This window comes from Amblyomma mixtum, chromosome 9 (assembly GCF_055824585.1).
Source record: "Amblyomma mixtum isolate Tamu chromosome 9, ASM5582458v1, whole genome shotgun sequence".
NCBI classification, from domain to species: Eukaryota; Metazoa; Arthropoda; class Arachnida; order Ixodida; family Ixodidae; genus Amblyomma; species Amblyomma mixtum.
In genome coordinates, this window is record NC_143020.1 from 21,794,887 (window position 1) to 21,814,504 (window position 19,618).

Sequence of the window (19,618 nt, forward strand, 5' to 3'; positions counted from 1 at the left end):
CATTTAAGAATGAAATACATTCGAGCTTATTATGCCTGAATACCTCCGACCGCCTTACAATGAATAAATATTCATTTCTCCTTTGCGGGTGAGAAGCCTGCAGGTGGTATTTGTGATAGAAAGCATTATTTCTTCAAGTGTGCAAGTGGAGTGATGTTGTGCAGACAGCACATTATCCATATGTTTTGCAGCCAAAATTTCGAAAGCAAGGCGCACGTTTTCTTAAATCATCTACCTACATACACTTTTACAAAAAGCGGCTGAAACAACCCTGCTATTTTTCGCCTTTGCGGTTTGCGACGAACAGTCCATTACTTGCGCGAAGGAAGCACATACTGTGTAAAAAACAGTTTCCCTCTTGTCAATATTGTAGTTGTTTCACAACCAATGGAAGCACACCATGAGAATGCAGAAATAGTTACCTTTGCTCTATCTGCGCAACACGCGGAGAACTTACTAATCATGTTTTTGTTTTTTTTTGGCGCGCGATAACACAGCATATTGGGAGCAAAAGTAATTTCAGCAGTCTTGCGTGCCGTAAAAGAACAATTATCTCTTCCATAACCTATTCCGTTGTTTTCAGATGCAAGGACCTGATATGGAGAAAAACCTTTATCACTCAGTAGAGGACATGGCCTCCGTCGATGTATCCGAAGAGGAAGGAGTGAAAATAGTACGAATGAGACCTATTTGTTTTGCATGCTCGGGAACGTAGTTATGGCACTGAATAGACTGGTGGCGTTTCTGAGTTTGCGCATCTCGAAAATCTGGCCCATAACTGCTTATTTATTGCTAGAAAGAGTTGATTATCAGCGGCAGTCTCTCAAATCTACCCAGCGCCTGCCCCCCGTCGCAGCCCCTTCAAAGCCTTTGTTCATTACACCCCCCCCCCCCCCCCCCCCCCCCCCCCCCCGAATATAAGTTTTTCCACTATTGCAGCTTGACGAATCAAGATTCACCTCCCTCCCCTTCCTGTCACGCATCCCCTCTCACACCTCTTTTCTTCCCCACCCCCGGGGCCTTCCTCCTCGGAGCGAAGGCCCTATTTAATCCCTGCCAATGATGAACGCCTTGCCCAGACGAAGACAAGCGCCCTTGTCGGAACGTTGGCTCAAGCAACCTGAGGTTTTCCCCTCCCTTGTTCATTTTGTGATCGCCAAGGACCATCTACCACACCCTCTCTCTACCATGGAGTCCTAGTAACACGCAACTTATAATGCATTCTGCAATGCGTAGCCTTCACAATGAGGACGGCAAGTTTTATTTTCTGAAAACAAAGGGCACAAAAAGTTCCCCAAAATAAAAAAAAAGCATTCACATCACACGGATTAGAGTTTTGTGCGCATTGTTCCGCGGTTCTTTTGAACTTCGGTAGCTGATAGGGAAGCTTCTTCAATATGAGATAGTTTGACCCTAGATGTGGAATTGAAGTAAGCACTAAAACAAATTTCCTCGTTCAAGGCATCACTGCAAAAAGAACAATGAAGGCTGCCGAGAAGCTAGTTTTGTGTCCGTGAAACTGGAGAATATCTGAGGGCAGGTGAGTCCGAGGAAGTCGGTTTTTGAATCGTTAAAGCTATGTCTTTCATTAATTATTTCCAACAGAAGGCGACAAACATGGGTTTAGGTATCAAATCTGCCTCGATTATACTGTTCGCGGTACTTGATATCAGAGGTTCACAAAAATTTCAGACGGACGTTTTTTCAGTCAAACTCTCTCCAATTAGATAAAATTACAGGCTGAAGCTGGGCCGGAAGCGGAATACCAGTTTTTGTAACGACTAAAAAAAATTTTCTTCCCTCCGCCCATTTTAGGAAGGAATTGTTGGAGACCGCCTGCGGATAAAACCAATGCCTATGATTGCACGCTCATTGGATGGCTCAGACGCGCACTTGTTGTACACTGCAGAGGAGCACGTTCGGCACAGACAAGGTCAAAGTGATTACGGTATGTTGCCTCAGTACGCTGCAATAGCCACTGCTGTATTAACGGGAGATGGAACAGTATTTGTTGTCAGGACATAAGTTCTACCTTTGGAGATTTCTAGAGAGTTGTCCACGCGGCTCGCTCCTCATATGGCTATACGACAACTGCCAAAATATGACTGATCACCTGCTTCCTCATTTCAGAGAAAATCTCAGCGCTTAAAATATGTCTTGTTGCAGTAAGAGCAGCATTTAAAGTTGCGAAATAGTAAATATATTGTCCTTTATGATCCTCCTAAAGTATTGTCCTTCTTATGTAGAACCAAAGAAATATCTAGACATTAATCGAACACTTCTTAACTAAGCAGCATTGGAACTTCGAGGTTTCAGAGAAGAACTACCATGGTGGGCCTCGTTCTGTTTTTTTTCTTTTATTGCTTACTAAAACATCTGCGGTCTGTACAATTCTTGTGTATTGGGCTGTAAAAATTGAACGGAGGGCACACATCGAGTCATTATTTTTTCTCGACTGCTAATCATAGGCTAGGACATGTCAAAGTTGACTATATCAACCACAAAGCAATTTAAAGTGATTATGAAACGTATTAAAATGTGCTTGTAAATGTTTTTTGAATGCTTAGAAATGATGCTAACAAGCACTCTCACCAAATATGAGTTTTCATAACTAAGCCGGCATTTTATTATAAAATTTTAAATACCGTGTTTGTTAAAATTCGTAAATATGTTCGTAGTGAGCGATTTTGAAACTAAAATCGCCAAAATAGACGTCACCAGTCCCGTGACGTAGACAGGCCACCACACGCCGTCATTCGCTCGAGCCACGGCCGCCACGACGTCACGGGCACGCTTCCGGTAGCCGTGAAAATCGTCTGCTCGAGCCGCCGCGCGACCCCCTCGGTATCCACCGGCAAGCGCAAGCCAGGGCATTGCCTTCGCGCATGTGGTTTCAATTTACCTCTGCCGCCTCTTTCTGTCAAGAATTCGGGAGCCACTCGCAGTGTCTTTTTCGTCCGCCCGACATGAATACGCCTTCCCTGAAGGCGAAGACAGACCGGATAGACGTTGCCGACGCTGCTGCTCTGTTTGCGACAGCCGGAAATCGTAAACCGAACGTCAGCGAATGACGTATTCTTGGACGGCGCCCATTCCCAGAGCTGTTTTCTTTATTTTTTTCTGGTGCCCCGCGTGTACCAGTTGAGGGGGAGAGGAGGAGGCATTTTTAATCGTCTATATCTTTGTTATCGATGCTCAAAAACTCCTGCGCTGGGGTGACGAGTGATGAAATGCCATCTTTCGTCTGATTCATGTAAACACACTTAATTTATTGCATAGTCCCTTTAAGAGGAGCGAAATATTCCTCCAATAAGTAAATCAATATATTTCCGTTGAGAGGTCTGTGTTGATAGCAAAGCTGGTAATACCCCACCTTGGTTGTGCGGCGGTGATGGCGATATTGTGATAGTAAAAGCGAGAATAAAGGGACTGTGATATCGGTAGCGCGGGAAAGTGGAGATAGATGGGAGAGGGGTAACTCGAATGGTAGTGGCTTGATCTTGAGAGCAAATACAAAAAGTCAAGTCAAATCAAATTTACTTCCCAACAACACATGGGACCCATACCACACACATTTAACAGCTTACTGCGGTAACACTTACACCTGGTGTTTCAAGAAACTTCTATAGAAATTGTTTATAATAGACTTTTGGAGAAAACACAGAAAATCTTTACATGTGGAAACTCAGCAAAAGCGGACGTCTGTATCTGCGGCAAACGTGCTAATTAGCTATGTATTTAACTTAATTTTATTTACTCTTCAATTAACAAACTTTTGCAGTTATTGCCAATGCCGTGTTTGTGTCTACGAAGAGGACGATGCAGCATCAGTTTTTAATACGAACAAAAAGTAATTTCCTAAAGCCCTACAGCACGACACAATCTCGTGTTTTTTTCCGCAAGAAAGCGAAAGTCAGCGCTGTAGCAGCTCAGGAGATCTAGTACAAAACCAACCTCCACTAACCACTTGTTGCAGCAATGATTGCAAAGACTGCGCCGCCCATTGTAATTTCAGAGACTAAGGAGGCCCATCGCTCAGGTTTGACTGCTTTGGTGTTGCTATTGTTATTGTTGCCTTTGTGACATGGCACATACCTACGACGGAGAACAGGCCAAGGTTTAGTCAGGAGAGCCAAAAGAAGTGGATGAATTATTACGAAGCTAATCGTGTTGCTTTGGGGAAGAATTCAGAATTGTTGCTTAGCGCAAGAAGGAGGCTAGACATCGTCAATGGCGCGGCCATTGATTCTGAGAGCTCTGGTAAGCGGAGCCCGCAGTATTTTTGAAGCGAATAGCTTCATTAGGCTAGTCAACACTGCGCCTTGCGTGAGCCGGAGGCCAGATAAGTCACTTCTGCGCATGCGCGAAACCGAGCGACGTCACGCACGGCGCAGGTGACCGCCGTCGCCGCCGCCGACTCCATCGCCTGACATTAGAAAGTTCATAATACAAAAAAAAGTTTGGTTAGCGAAGCGAGGAGAGATTGCGCGGCAATGGCGGCAGACTGTTAGACAAATGTTTCTGTGGTCTGTAGCTGCAGTTTCAAAAAACGCGGTGACATGTGCCTCTGACGTATTTCTTTTGGTGGTACGCGACTACATGACCATTCCAATGTGGGGATGTAAAACTTATTTATTGCACGGATGTGTCTCCTCACCCATGTAAAGACCAAGACATGAACAACGCAGCGTGAATATGATTAGAATGAACGTGCCAGCAGAGCTTCAATATTCCGTTGCTGAGGAGGTGGACATTGTGCGCGCTTAAGCGAGCGCGAAAATGGACACGGAGCTGGCATCCAATCTCTATGCTGCCCAATATCTTGGCGTCGTCTTCCGGCTTGTCCCACATTTGTATCAATAACTGAATGATTTAGGACTACTGGATCAGTCCATATTAATAAAAGAAGGCTAGCAGCCAGAGCTACAGATGATGTTCTCTATGTCCTGGCGTACACCTCCGTCAGGCTGGAAGTAAACACCACGGAGATTGCGGCGCATATGGAGCCAGCCTGGCTTCAATTTCAAAGTAAATTTCAAGACAGAGCTGCCACCTGTATAATTGGCGTCTTTAGCAATAGCTAGACCAAATGACTTTCAGAACCGGTTGTATTTTTGCAACTGCGGCGTTACTCAATTGGACGAGGTTCCCAACAAATGCTCTACATAGTGCTTAGGACTGATCGGGAGCAAATTTGCTGGGAATCGAATGCAAATTAGCACAGTGACCATTATTTGTGCGGCTACACCCCACACCATCTACGATAGCACGAGCACGAGGTAATATAGTCCGCAACTGTTTGGTGTGGCATTTATAAAGGTCTTACTATTGGTCCATACTTCCTTAACGGAGTCCTTAGAGGAAAGAAGTACACAGCCTGCGTACGAAAAGGCGTTATATTTTAATTTGCCTCAAACATGGCACTGGTTGCGTTGAAAAAAAAATGTTGGTTGAGTACTACGCAGCCTAGCCGTATTTTTTTTTCATCGGCTGGGGAATTCATGGGCGACTTCTTTCTCAAAAATAGATTAGGCGTGGTGAAGCAAGAACCTGGCCTCCTAAATCGCCCGATAATTTGCTCTTGGATTTCTTCCTTTGGAGATATGTTAAAAATTATATTTAGAAAAAAAGACAGCTTGCTTCCGAAATTTGATACAACGTGCTACAATATCACTTGAAAAAATTCCCAGACAGCAGCATTCATCTGCTGATAAATGCCATGAGAGACATCTTCCTTCTGTGCATCCCAACGAAGGGAAATATATTTGAGCACATCGTAAAAAAATTGTGCATTTTCTTCCCAAATGATAATCATTTCCTGGGGGAGTGCTGGAAATGGGTTGCAGGGAGTTGAAACATTGAAATATAAAAATTTCGCTCATTCATGTTTGCTCTACGGCTCTTAACTGCTAAGCACTTCTGATCAAAAGTTCCTAACAAGGGGGTACGTCTTCTTGCAACAAATGTGGCTCGTCTGCTCGCCCACACGGCAACAAAATTGAGGCATCTTGTAGGAAGCAACGTTGCGCTACAATGCCAAAGGTTTTTCGCCATGGAGTTTATCTTTCAAGCTGGTACAATGGAAAAGAAATTAATGTTTAACGGAAATTACAGAATGCATGTTAAAAAAACCGGTTCCGATAAACAGAAATCTGCAGGTTTCCACAAAAATGAGGCTTTATTTCTTTAATGACGCTAGTGTAATGTGAAAGAAAGGAGATGAAGTCTGTTTCCAGGGGCAACTACGTAGGCAGATGGCATGGCCAGTGCCTATCACTCTTCTCAATGTCGACGGCCACATATTTGCCAGTGAGAAGCCATTTCTTGCGCCGAGCGAAGAAGCAAAAGATAACGCCGGCCGCGCTTTAAGGTCAGTGTAGAGGCTTGAAAAATAGGAATCAATTTCGAGTTGGCCGCTGCAGTCGTTGCAGTACGTCACCAGGGGCGTTCCGGTGCCCCTAATGTGCTGGGTTTTAGTTTGGCGCGTAATAATACAGGAAATTTTGTCGCGCTCAGGGCTCTAAAAACTAAATTTTTCATCGCACTCAAAACTGATGCGGCATCCTATTCTTTGTGCACGCAAGCTCGTCATTGGCAATAACTATCAGACATCTTTAATGGAAAGAGTTCGTTTTAAATTTAGGTTAATCATCTGTGCAATTACCACGTTTATTTTATAAATTCCTGATGTCCACCGCAGCTGAGTGTTTCCTCTGTAGAGGTTTTTTTTTTACTTTTACCCGAGGAATCTATTTTTATAATCTTGTGAAGTGTTCCTTTAAACACTCATTATATCCTCCCATATTGGCTCATGTAAGGTATAAGTGCCGAGAATTAAGACTCAAAGCACGACCAGTAACCTTGACTGTGCATTGGAGTGCAGCCTAGTTTTCGTTCACTGATGACAGATTTTTCGATCTGTAAATCAAGCAATGCGGAAAATGAATTTCAAGTACTGCAAAACGTATTGTGTCAACGCACCATGTCAAGAGAACCGGGCGTGCGAACTGTACAAACAGGGCTGAAAGCAAAAATGGCCTGGCTTAGCTTATGGTTAAGCCTAGGATGCGAAGTATACCGCCGGCGGATGCTGCGCGTCCGCAAGCGAGCGCACGAGTTGAGCCCCAGCTTTCACGGCCATTGTGACGTCGGCGCCCCTAGCGGAAGGAGCGGGAGTTAGGCCGCCGGTGTAGGCTGCGCGTCCGCAAGCGAGCGCACGAGTTGAGCCCCAGCTTTCACAGCTGTTGTGACGTCATATCACGTAGTGCGCCGATGTAGGTCAAGTGGTAGCTACGCGGCCGCGCGCGGCGCAGCAAGAAAGAGCTCGGTTGTGCGGCTAGTATGCTTCGCATGAAAGCTTGTGTTCCTTATTCCCCGGTGCTATTGCAGCGCTGTTGCTATGGTCAGTTGTACGCTTCCAGTGGCACCCATTATTGCAATATCGAAGAAAATTGGAATGAAAGTGGAGGAAGAGGCAAAAGAGGGAGCGAATGAGTGTCGAAGGGCAATGCGTAGTGGTGCCGATTGGGCCCATACCGCCAATTACCAGAAAGGGGGGTTTCTAGTTTCCTCGAATACAACCACGTAGTGCATAATTATGAGGAACTAACAGAAGCGCGGTGACATCATTTGTGACGTAAGAAAGAGAGAATGACAGAGTGGCTGTAGAACAGAACGTGGTAGCTGGCAGGTCAGTATGATTATCTGGACTAGCTGGGTGCTATCTCGATACCTGGCGCAGGCACATGAGATGTAAAAAAAAATAGTTGAATACTGTATCGCCAGCTAGAAAAATGCATGAGTGAATGATGTAGAAAAATAACCTCCAAGGAGATGGAGCCAGATTCCTAAAACCTAAATTTTCCTAAAACACAGCCTCAATCATCACCTTCTTCTCTGTAATTATTCTTCCCTGTTCCCTGCTATCATCAGTTCTGAATTTAAGAACGAGATTTTCTCGGTGACACAAACCCACCAAATAAGAATCGTATGAATATATAGAAACTCGGGCCTCTACTGTATCTTAAGAGTTTTAAAGACGTCTTCAAAGAATGAAGTTGGGCTAGTTAGTTCTGCATGGCTATAAATTAGCGCGAAGGGTGGGACGCAGGGAAGAGGGAGAACACTAGAGCTTATAGTCCAATTATAGCAATAAATACATTGTTGTTCAAAACTTGTAAACGCCTACATGCATGTCAAACTGCTTGAGTTTCCCGTGGCAATTTCTTACTTTGCAGACAAACAACTTTCATTTGCTTCTTTCCCAAAGGAATTCCAGAAAACGAAGCATTACTAACACTAGAGCCAAGGAGCTTAGGCTCGCAACGTGAGTATATGAAGCGATGAGAGTGTACGATGTATTTTTCTCGGTCATTTTCACAAATAGTTTACGGAAGTAACTGTGTGTACCCACCGTACTTTTTCTTCCTCGCAGCGTTCTGTGTAATTGTTAAATACAGTTAAATCGTTTTGCCTCTGAGCACTGTAAAGTAATGATGTAGGCATCCAATTCAAAGTTACCTGGGAGCAATTTGTCAGAATGAATAGTTCTTGAGATGATGAAGTGACTTGTATGTGTTCAAACTTTTGTAACTGTTTTCACATATATTTTATTATCTCAACGGCACTTAATCAGACATAATGCGTTCAGTCCTCTCTCAGGAATTGGTGCGGTCTGGTTTTTCTTCCTGTGGCTCCAGTTTGACGCGTCATAAAAATAGTACTGTGAAGTATGATAGTGACACACGCAACAAGCATACGGCCACATGCAAATAGCAAGGACACTCATATACGGCAGCACATTCATATAACAAAGCACGTATACGAATCTCTGACCCAAACCTTATGCAAAGTCATATATTTTGCGAAAAGTTTTTACATCTTTAAGCTTTACTGTTCTGAATGGACCGAGCTATTTTGCTATAGGAGAAAAAACTCATGGACCATTCAATTCCACCTGTATAAGCGGAATGGTAAGGCTTCCCAATGTTACATGCCGGCGCTAGAAGAATTCTCCCCTCAGGATCAAGTACATCTTTTCTTTGCAGCCGTATGACTGCGCTTGGGTGGACGTCAATGAGTAATGACTCCCTTATTACAAATCTACTCTACCTTGTGGGATTCCCCTAAACATTTGACCAAAAATCTCCAGTGCGAATTTATAGGAATATGTTGCGTTGGTGATTTTAGTAATTTTTTTGTTTTCACCGTTGTTCTGTCAAACACTTCATAGCCGCGTGAATTACCTAAACAGAGAGAATGCCAGCAGAAGACTGAGAGTGCAAATAAATATAGTGCATTCGAGACCGCCATGTGTATTGAACACGGTGCAGAGTTGAGAAATGTAGCTAAGGACCACCTTTAGGCCTCTTATTTTGTCTTTCCTCGCGCATAATTAAAATGAGGCGCTACGACCGTACTACAAAAGCAGACAGCTGGTTAGCTGGCTTCTGAGTGGAGGAATTGCTGTTTCTGCCTCTCAGCTATTTCGTTACGGCATAATATATAACAGGTTTAGCTATATAACGGCTTTATTATTAAATAATGACGCAATGTTTGTTTGCCATGAGGCTCAGATAATGAAATATAAGAGATTTAATACGACATATTGTCGTACCCGGCGTTCGGGAATACGACTACCGGTGGGCGGATAAGGCAGAACTTTAGAAGGCTGGAAGCTGATGGGTGGAAGAGAATCTTGAGCTTTGCTTCTATTGCATTGGATTCGTTGGGAGATAACGTTGATCTGAAAATAAAAGTCAAACAAGATAATGAGTGCAATCCTCTCCCTTCCATCCCTCCCATACAATTTACTTATGATACTCTCCGCTTTCCGCCGCCGCGGTGGCTCAGCGGTTATGGTGCTCGGCTGCTGACCCAAAAGACGCGGGTTCGATCCCGGCCGCGGCGGCTGGAATTTCTTTGCAGGAGAAATTCTGGAGGCCCGTGTACTGTGCGATGTCAGTGCACGTTAAAGAACCCCAGGTGGTCGAAATTTCCGGAGCCCTCCACTACGGCGTCTCTCATAGCCTTAGTCACTTTGGGACGTTAAACCCCATAAACCAAACCAACCAACGATCTCCGCTTTCCGTCGATTTACGGCAACCAACTACTTTTAATTTGCCAGATAAGTTTTTGAAACAAAAGGATGGTACCACTAATAATCACAAATACCCGGACAAAACAAATGCGATGTGCTTTTAATATATTATTGCTGTACGCATTCATGGATGACCAGCTAAGTACAGTTGCAATTTTGGACACGGGGTAATCATGAAAGAGAGCCTTTCTTAAGCGGTACTTTCTAAATGAACTTCTAGTTGCCAAAACACCTCAAAATCGCAATGAACTCTAAGCTGAGATATATTGTTATGCTGAGTTTTTTTTTCCTTTTCTCTTTCATTTCAAAGTACCTTAGCGTTGGCAGAGACAGCACGCCTCCTATTGCCGTGCCTAACCTCTCCCAAGGCCTTCACTTCTTACTCTTTTAAATGTAAATAAATGGTTCTCATCCTGACCTGGCCTCCGTCTTCTTTCATGTTCTTTCCATTTTCTGACACTAACAGTGATGACTGTATAATTTTCCTGTATGTGCCAACTAATGGGCCTAGTATGTTTAGAAATGCACATGCCCGTACATTTTTTCCAAAAGTTTTACGCCATCAACTATGCCGAAATTATAATGCAGTATGAGTCCAAACAAATCGGTCATTACTTAAGAATGTTAACAAGTTGATCTCGCCTAAGTGGCACTGATTTAAACAGGCGTACTGATAAGTGAACATGCAAATCAAACAAAATTGCTTCTAATATTCATTTCCAGCATTTATATACCTGTTTCTATATCGGGTGTTTCTTCGTGGTATTTAAAAATCAGTAACTGGACACTTTTTTTTCAGTCAGTAGCAAAGCTGAAACGGACACAGACAAATTGAAATGTCCAGTGACAGAAGCGGGCTCGAATTCAAAGGAACAAAAAACTGTAGTCAGTATTGGGAGCGTTCACGACAACAACTGAACCACATGCTCTCCGTCTATGCAGGAAGGCGTCTGCCTGAAGAAATACACCCTGAACTCCACATTGTCGTAGACTACGAGTTCAGTCTTGAGCTGGCCTTCGATGAAAAGAAAATTGCTAAGTACCTGGCCATTATGACCAATTCGGTATGCTACAAATTTGGTATGTTGCACTTTAGCAGCGGCTCTACGGCACCTATTGACGTAGCTGCCAGAGCCTTAAGTGCGAGCTCGCACGATTTTGTGGACATAAGCTTCTCCAGCCGAATCGAATCTCAATTCATGACGAAAGCGCAGAGGCAGATATTGGTACTTCTGTACTAATATTTCTGCTCTCGAACGAAAATTTTCGTTCATAAATGGACCGAACGAGTCGTTATTTATAGCGCCTATTTTAGGCCGGGCAGCGATCTCACATTCCTTCACATTACTATGAAGGACTATACAGTCTTAACTTTTCAGCTGATCCGAAAAACGTGGGTTCGATCCCGGCCGCTGCAGTCGCATTTCGATGGAGGCGAAATGCTAGAGGCCCTGCTTACTCTTGTCATGCAGCAACGTCTTCCCTGTTACCCTCCTAGCTTGATTTACGCAGACTGTTTATTTACTCCCATAGATTAACCAAAGAAACTTTTGTTTATAGAACACGCACAGAAAGTTTCGCCGCACTACGTCACCTGCAGCTATTCCGCCAATGGTTAGTGTGTTTTTTTTTGCCGGCATGAATCGCTTGTCAGGTATTTTAATTTCTAGAATCATAGGTTCACAAGCAATGTGTCATCAAAAAAAAGCAGGACGTTTCTATTTGGATGTGTGGTCCTGAACTTTAATGCCGAGTGGTAGAGAAGACCGGTCATCCACACTGCTCTCCGTGCGCAGAATGCTGGAAGGCCTTTACTGCACACCAGAAATTTCCGTGATTTACAACAAAGGAGTTTATTGGACCCCTTTTTAAGAGCAGCTCCAGCTTTAGTTTCAAACCCACTAAATTTTTTGCATTTCAGCGAGGGGGTCATTGTTTAGAAAAAAACGGCGCCCCTAACGTAAAGAAGCTGGTATTCTCGCCTGAAAAACAACCAGCCTAATGTTTCGAGCACTTTTAGGCCTTTTATAGGATCCGGACAAAATTATTCAGGCTGTTTATTTCGGTGAAATCATATCCCTTCACTATTATTTAGCTAAGAATAAAGTTGCAAGTACCGCTTTGTCAGCATATTCAAGCTTCATAGCTGCGCTCGAAGGCATAGGCTCAATCTTCAACATTAGCAATTTATGAACCTCAGTCGTAACCTACAGATATTACACGTAAACAAGAAACAAGCGCAAGTTCTTCGTTCTGTGAATGTTTTTCTTATATATAAGGTCTGGGGGCATTTTTCTAATGCTCCCGTCATATCTACCTTCAATGGAGTTAACGGTAAAGCCGCCGTCCCTTTCGGTTGCAGTTGGAGCCATATACATCTAGCCTGTGGCTTTAAAAAATATCTTAGCATGCATGCACACTGATATGAAACCTGGGCTTACTTCTGAAGCCTGCAAATATGGTTTCAGTCCTTGATTAAGTGGAAAATTTAGCAAAGGGCACCAGAGGACATTGTAGGAGCACACTGAACAGTTGTGCGATGGACTGTACGAATTTTACTTCGAGATCGCAAATAAGGTTACGCTTTCTTGACTTTCGGCATTGTGAACTGGCAGGAAGTGACCGCAGACATAGGCACATGGCTTTAATTGCGTTTGAATAAATTATAACGTCGCAAGCTGCAGCTGGTCGCTATTGACACAGCGCTTAGCTTCTCCGCGGGACTGTGCGTATCACATCTGTGAGTTGTCCTACAGAAATACACTTGTTGGCTTTAGAGAAAAAATCTCTTTGTTGCTCCTAGGGGCCAAGTGAAGTATACTGCAGAAACAACATCATGAGCCCTTCATAGCTTTAGTGCATATCATAGTTCTAATTCTGATCATTGCATACCTTCTACTTCTACTCAATGGTTAATGAACAGTGCAGTTTACTGTTTCCTTCGACATTGCTTTCTAAATAAACAAGGAGTCTGAAATATAAATGGGGAATGTGGGGAATGTATACAATGGCAATAATTTCAAAAAACATTTTACCGGAAATTCTAGGATTGGCTCATCGTATACTAAAAAAAAACAAATAATCTGAAAGAGAGTTTGTCATAAATACGCGGTGTGCAGTGTAATAGAAAAAAAGCAATATCTTCATTAACAATGCGAATTTGAAGCAAAAATAAAGCAAATGATCACTTATCTTTCTTGAGCACAACGCGGATCGCTTCTTACTTTAAACTTACCCTGCGAGCGCCTCAATTTAGAAATTTAGAAAGTTAGAATACACTTGTGACTGTTGATGCTTAGGTATTTGAAACAAAAAACAACCGTTCTGCCTTCATAAACATGTCGTTTCGAAATCAGTTACTCCTCCGTCTGCGTAAAGAGAGCTACAAATACATCATGTAGTAAGCATGAGTCCACTGCGTTTAGAATCTTTTTTGAAAGGATGAGTGATGAAAAAGCTCAATTGCAGTTGCGTTACCTAGCTAAAAACGATCACCTGTTGTTCTTTTATCACGTTCCAGGCTAATCTTCGATTCCGAAGTATGGTGCAGCCTAGAGTACAGTTACGGATTGTCGGCATCACGGTAACCAAAAATGTAAGTAAAAATCTTGAAGTATAATGTCCGGTTATAAGATTTGTGACTTAAAGGCATACTGAGGCGGTTTTCGAATCAGCTAAATTTTTAGGGTTTTGAAGTAGTGTCATTGCTGATCACGTCTGTGAAATTATTTTTTCGATTTTGGCAAAAACAGTTGCGAAATCACCAATTAAAAACGCGATGTTTAAATCTCCCGCGCCCCGCGCGAGCGCTGGGGAGGAGAACAGCGGAGAGGGAAACCTCGTCCATGTCGGCCAACGTGACGTCACGTTGAGGAGCCGGGGATACTTCGGCGCATCCGAGCGAGCTTTCAGCGCGCGTTGTTTCTCGTGCTGCATGCGTTGTTCCTCGTACTGCGTGCGTTGTGACGTACAAAGCGTGCCAGCCGACCTTGAAAATCATATTCAACACAAGGTACTACTCTGCGGTCGTGTCCACGAACAACTACGGCCGCGACTGTGTCGTCTTCCACCGTTTTCCGCAAGATCATAAGCCCGCAGCGCAAGCGCTCGCTGCTGGGACGAAGAATTCTAGCCGGCCGAAGCAAGCCTACTCTGCTCGAAGCACTTCCGTCAGAGCGGCTACATGCAGAGCATGTCCCTAATGTGATCTCTGGAGATTTCTGTCTAAAAGGCGCGGCTGAACTATGACTCAGTTCCTTCGATTTCCTCGGGCATGAGAGGCGTGTCACCATTCGCAAGAAGCGCCTCTTCTAAAAGTAGAAACATGCTCACTTAGCCCCTGCAGAAACCTTATAGAGGCTCAAGCATGTGTCGCTCTCCTCAGCTTAGGTGCGGCCAGACCACCTGAGGCGTGCTCAGCAAGGCTTAATTAGTGATTTTATACTCGGTTCGACGTGTCCAAGCAAGCAAGCAAGCAATGAAAAGCACAATAAAGCAAAGCAAGCAAGCATCGAAGTTCTTCATATGCGGCATCTCGTTTAATCGTAGCTAAGCGATTAAATCGAAAGCGTTTTACGTTCTGATTTCTGATGCAAATTTAAGAGAGAAATGAATGCCAACCGAGTTTTTGCAAGAAAACACCGCAACCTTACTCGGTTTCTTCATCAAGTTGTGGCAGCGGGCGAGTTGCAGCTAGCTTGGCTTTTAAACACACATATAGTTGGCAACTACTTCACTGAACCTAAACTGCAAATCTAGGAAGGGCGAACGTTTCCAAGGCAGCGATTAATATTTTCTGGCATCTGCTGAACGCACCACGAGTGAAGCAGCAGCCTTGTGCGCGTATTTGGCTTGGTTTCCAGCGCACTATGATTGCGTCACTATCTTGTGGTCACATGCCTCGCAGTGCTTGGCCACTGCGCTTCGCTAATTTTGACACCAACTTTGTGCTCCTTCATCGTTTCCTTGAAATACTTTCTTGCCCCAACCTGCAACACCCGGGTACTGAGAACAGGATTTTTTGTACACAGTGCTTTGGGCCTTTTCTTTAGGATGACGCTCTTCCGGGAGAGCCAGGAGGTGTCCGGTGGTGGTAATTGACTTGAGTATTGTTCGCACCCCTTCCTTTCCGAGAATACGAGCCGAGGTTGTGCTGGCACCTTTTACGCATGGTCTGCATCGCGTCTTTGACGCTGGCGTATGCTTGTGCTAGGCGTACAATTTTTTGCTTGTGTCTTTTTTGGTTTCAGGCGTTACGTGGAATGAGCAAACTGTAGTATCCTTCTCTTCGGAGGTCAGTAAAAAAAAATAGTCGCCGTATTCGCTTTTACAACGACACGGAAAGCTGCGATCTGCACTCAACGCAGCGCCGGATCCGCATCGCCAGCTTCTCCAGTCCTCAAAGTGACGTCACGACCTCTCTTGACCAATCACGGGCGGCGGCGCGCCGCGCGGCGTGCCCCGCGGCACAGGCCGCACATTTCGGCTAAAAAAGTCAATTCGCGCTTGTTTTTGCCTTATTTGGATGCGATATTCCGGTATACAGCATCAAAAACTATCGGATTCTGCTGCCAGCCCGATTTTCGAAAAAAGTGCTTCAGTCTCCCTTTAAGGCAAAGTGCAACTAGTACAGAATTGGGTAGCACGAGTAAGGTAAAGAAAACAAAACACGTGGCTGCAGAGCGTGTATGAAACTAATACACAAAATACATCTTGCGCTGCTCTGAAATTTTGGTTTTTCACCAGGGCTGAAGCAAGAACACAATATAATGAAAAACAGGCAGCCAGAACGGCAGAATTGTTCCAATTTGTCTTTCTTCATTTCGCTCAACAGAGCGACTAATACCTTTAAATTTGTGATAGGAAAATGGCAGGTAATAAGGACGCTAAAGACGACCGATTATTTTCCGAGCCTGTTTTTGTCATGCAGGAAACTCGAGGCAAAACCACATTTCCTCTCCCTACTTCTGCTTGTTTTAAGATTGTTATTATTGGATATCTTGCCATGTAAAACGCCTTTTATGTTACAAAACATCTATTTTTTTTTCAATGCAAGACCTCTTTTCTTTCTTTCAATATTTTAATCTTGTATTTCTGCAGTTAATTTTGTCATTCAGCTCAGCGGATTGGGAATTACAACTTGAAATTACTTCACGCACTATTTTTCAGTGTTTGAATTATTAGAGGAAGAAAGTGCACAGAAGGCAGCTGCAGCTGTTTTATTTAAGTCCTTATTCGAAACAAGGTCAGTAGCCATTGCGATACCAAACGTTAAATATTTACTATCACCAATAATATCTGAAATGCGACTGCCAGAGGTTGCTTCAAATTTGTGTTAATAGCGCGCAATAACCTGTCTATTTTGCAAAACTTCGTATTTACAGTCCTTCCTTTATATAGGGTGTTTAAAATAATACAACACATATTTCCTTGAAAAGCCTTCACACGCTGATAAGAATTCAGCCGGTTAGTTATACGGCATGGAGCACGATATTTGCTAATAGAGTGCTAGAAAAATACGAGTATAATCTAAAATAACTGATCAACTTGTTAATTTTTGAGTTTCTGGCACATAAAGTGTTAAATTGGAGGCCTAAAATATATACGGCAAATCAGTATACAAAATTTCTCAATGAGCATCGAGCTTCGGGATATAGAGCGCTGAACATGCACGTTCCGCAGTTTTCCACGTTGGTTTTCCCGCGTTAACATGTTGATAAAATGGCGTCACTGCTAGTGGTATCGTTGCCGGACTGACTTAAACGTCATCGATGTCCAAAATAAGGAAACTGTGTCCGCATTTAGTTCAACAAACTCCCACATCATCTACGTTCCAAAATGCGGAAACTGTGTCTGCATTTAAGTCAACAAACTCCCATCTTACATTACGCCACATGGGAAAGGCAGCTTGAATAGTTTTGAAACGCTTTTTTTTCCATTCGATGTCTCGAAGCATGATGCCGATTCTGAAAGTCGAAAAACTGCGCTGGCTTTCGTCTTTGGCGGCCTTCAGTTTCGCCATACAACCTTGCGCCCTAAGTGTTCAAATAAAAAGTTAATCTGTTCATTTTAGTAAATATTAGTATTTTGCTTGCACTCTTTCACAAACTAATGCCCTCTATCACGCAAATTCAAACTACGCAATCCACAATCATGAATATTTGAGAGCTTTTAATAGGAAATTCTGTTTTGAATAGTTTGAAACACCCAGTAACTCATCCCTCTGCTTACTGAACCTCCAGAAATCAGCGTTTTTTCCAAAATGCCTATAGGAGCATAAGCTGACAATAATTTCAGGCTACGAAACTATAAAGTTTGGTGCGTTTTCGAGGCAATTTACTTCGTTAATTATTGCACAAAATATTTTGCGCGCTTTGTACATACGATAGAGCGTCTCCAATGTGTATCAAACAAAAAAAGCCTTCATGGGGTGCACGAGTCAAAGCACAAGTGCAAGGCATAGAAGAAACGCTAGGCACGGGTCGTCGCGATGGATTCGACCGACAAGCATGCGCCAAGCAAAATAAACTTCGTCCGAGGCGTCACCATTCGCTGGGTGCATAGCACGGCCCCGTGAGTAGAAGCACCGTCGCGGTGCTAATTAAAGACTGTCAGAGCAGGGCTGGTGATAGGGTTCGAGGCTGAGACGCGGACGACATTCGGTTGTGCCGGACGGGAAGTTGATAGAGATAAGGCAGGAGCGATCTCGTAGGTGAGGGCCGTGATTTGGCGTAGCAAATTACACGGCAAAAGTAGCGGGATAGATGCTTTCTTAGAGCCCAACACGACGAGAAGGTGCCCAGAGTAACACAAGAGACCCAAGTGAGAAGGCGGTGTCGAGGTGGGGGCTGTTGTGCTCTTGCTGAAAGGCTTCCGAAGCTTGCAGGCAGTGGCATGCGAGTTAACGGGCATGGTCAGCACGGGCAATGGCGTCTCGGGCACATTCAGAAGGCGGGGGACATTATGTACGAAGAACTGTGTCAAGAGGCTCGCGGCCATAAAACAGATAAATGGGGAATAGCCGGCAGTGTCGTAGCGGGAGTAATTTCGGCAAATTTAACGTATGGAAGGGTCATGTCCTAGTCACGGTGGCCAGATGAGACGTACATGGCGAGCATGTCACAGTGGGTGGGGTTGAGGCTATCAGTGGGGCAGTTAGTTAGCGGATGGTTAGATGTGGCTAACTTTTGTTTAGTGACACACGTACGTAGAATGTAGTCCACAACTTTAAAAAAAAAGCGCGGCCACGTTCCGTGAGGAGTTGGTGGCGAGAGCCATAGTAGAGAATAAGGTCGTGAAGAAGGAAGTCGGCGACATCAGCGGCAGTACACATGGGGAGCCCGTGCATTATAGCTTATCGGATGGCATAATCTGTGGCTACTGCAGCTCATCTATATCCATAATTCCACTAAAAAAAAGGTCAGAGAATATCTAATCTAAAGAGGAAGAACAGCGCCGGAGGGATGTCGATAGGCTGAAGAAGACCAGCTGGAGGAGTTGTGGGCAGTTTCCGCCGCTGGCACTCATCGCAAACACCAACAGAACGGCGGATAGAGCGATAGAGGCTAGGCCAGAAGAACCGACGAAGGACTCGGTCGTACGTACGTGAAACACCCAGATGACCAGCAGTAGGAAGATCATGTGATTCCTGGAGGAAAACAGTGTAGAGTTGCGTGAGCACAACGAGAATGAAGTCAGGTGCAGCGGGGTGAAACCTTCGGTGTTATATAGTGCTGTCGGTGAGATCAAAGCGGCTCAGTGAAGGGTAGGTAGGGGCGGCCGTTAGGCGATATGTTATGGAGGCGCGCTCATCACCCCGGCGTTGTTCTTAGCTAAAAGTGCTGAAAGAAGAGAGAGAGAGAACAGATCAATACCGCAAGTACTTTTAAGTACTATCCGCAAGTACTAATCTCCTGATGAAGAGGATAACGAGAGATGCAGTCGGCATCCTCGTGTAGCCGTCCACACGTATAGACCACAGTGCAGTCGTATTGTCGGAGGCGTAACGCCTAATGATCGAGGAGACCCGTAGAATTCTTAAGAGAAGAGAGCCAGGACAGCGCATGATGGCCGGTGACGTTAGGTGTTGTAGCGGGAAGGATAGTTGTAGTTGTTGCTGCTGACATGAACATGTCGCTGCCTTATGTGGACGCCGAGGAAACTGCTTAAATATCCGCCGGCTCTTTACCTCTTCAAAGCAACGGCAGTCCTTGATGACGGTGTTCAAAGTATCGCAACCCTTTGCAGAGGAGCAAATGAAACGCGTCATCTGCAATACGTTTTCTTATGTGGCCTATATTTTGATTCCTATATTAGGGTATCAACTTTGTAGCAAAGTGCTACCAGATCTTGTGTGTGTGCGGCGTAGCCTCTTGTGGATGACTGAGCAATGAAGCTTAAAATTATTCCGCTGTCGAAACAGAGCGCGAAGCTTTTCTTTGTGAACGTTTCAACTCATTAGGTCTGCGTCGTGCGTGCCATACCAATTCCTCGTCGTGACGGCCAAATAAAAAATGACGT

The 19,618-nt window shown here is 44.2% G+C and overlaps 1 protein-coding gene across 2 annotated transcripts in view; it reads left to right on the top strand.

Annotated features, from left to right (window-relative positions):
* LOC149328471 (venom metalloproteinase antarease-like TfasMP_A) overlaps positions 1-19,618 on the top strand; it is a 41,626-nt gene that overhangs the window by 5,184 nt on the left and 16,824 nt on the right. For both annotated transcript variants that reach the window (XM_089562122.1, XM_089562123.1), the window contains 5 exons: positions 584-673; positions 1,816-1,948; positions 8,270-8,326; positions 11,042-11,163; positions 13,620-13,694. In XM_089562122.1, coding sequence (XP_089418248.1) covers positions 584-673; positions 1,816-1,948; positions 8,270-8,326; positions 11,042-11,163; positions 13,620-13,694 — 477 coding nt within the window. The remainder of the gene's footprint in view (positions 1-583; positions 674-1,815; positions 1,949-8,269; positions 8,327-11,041; positions 11,164-13,619; positions 13,695-19,618) is intronic.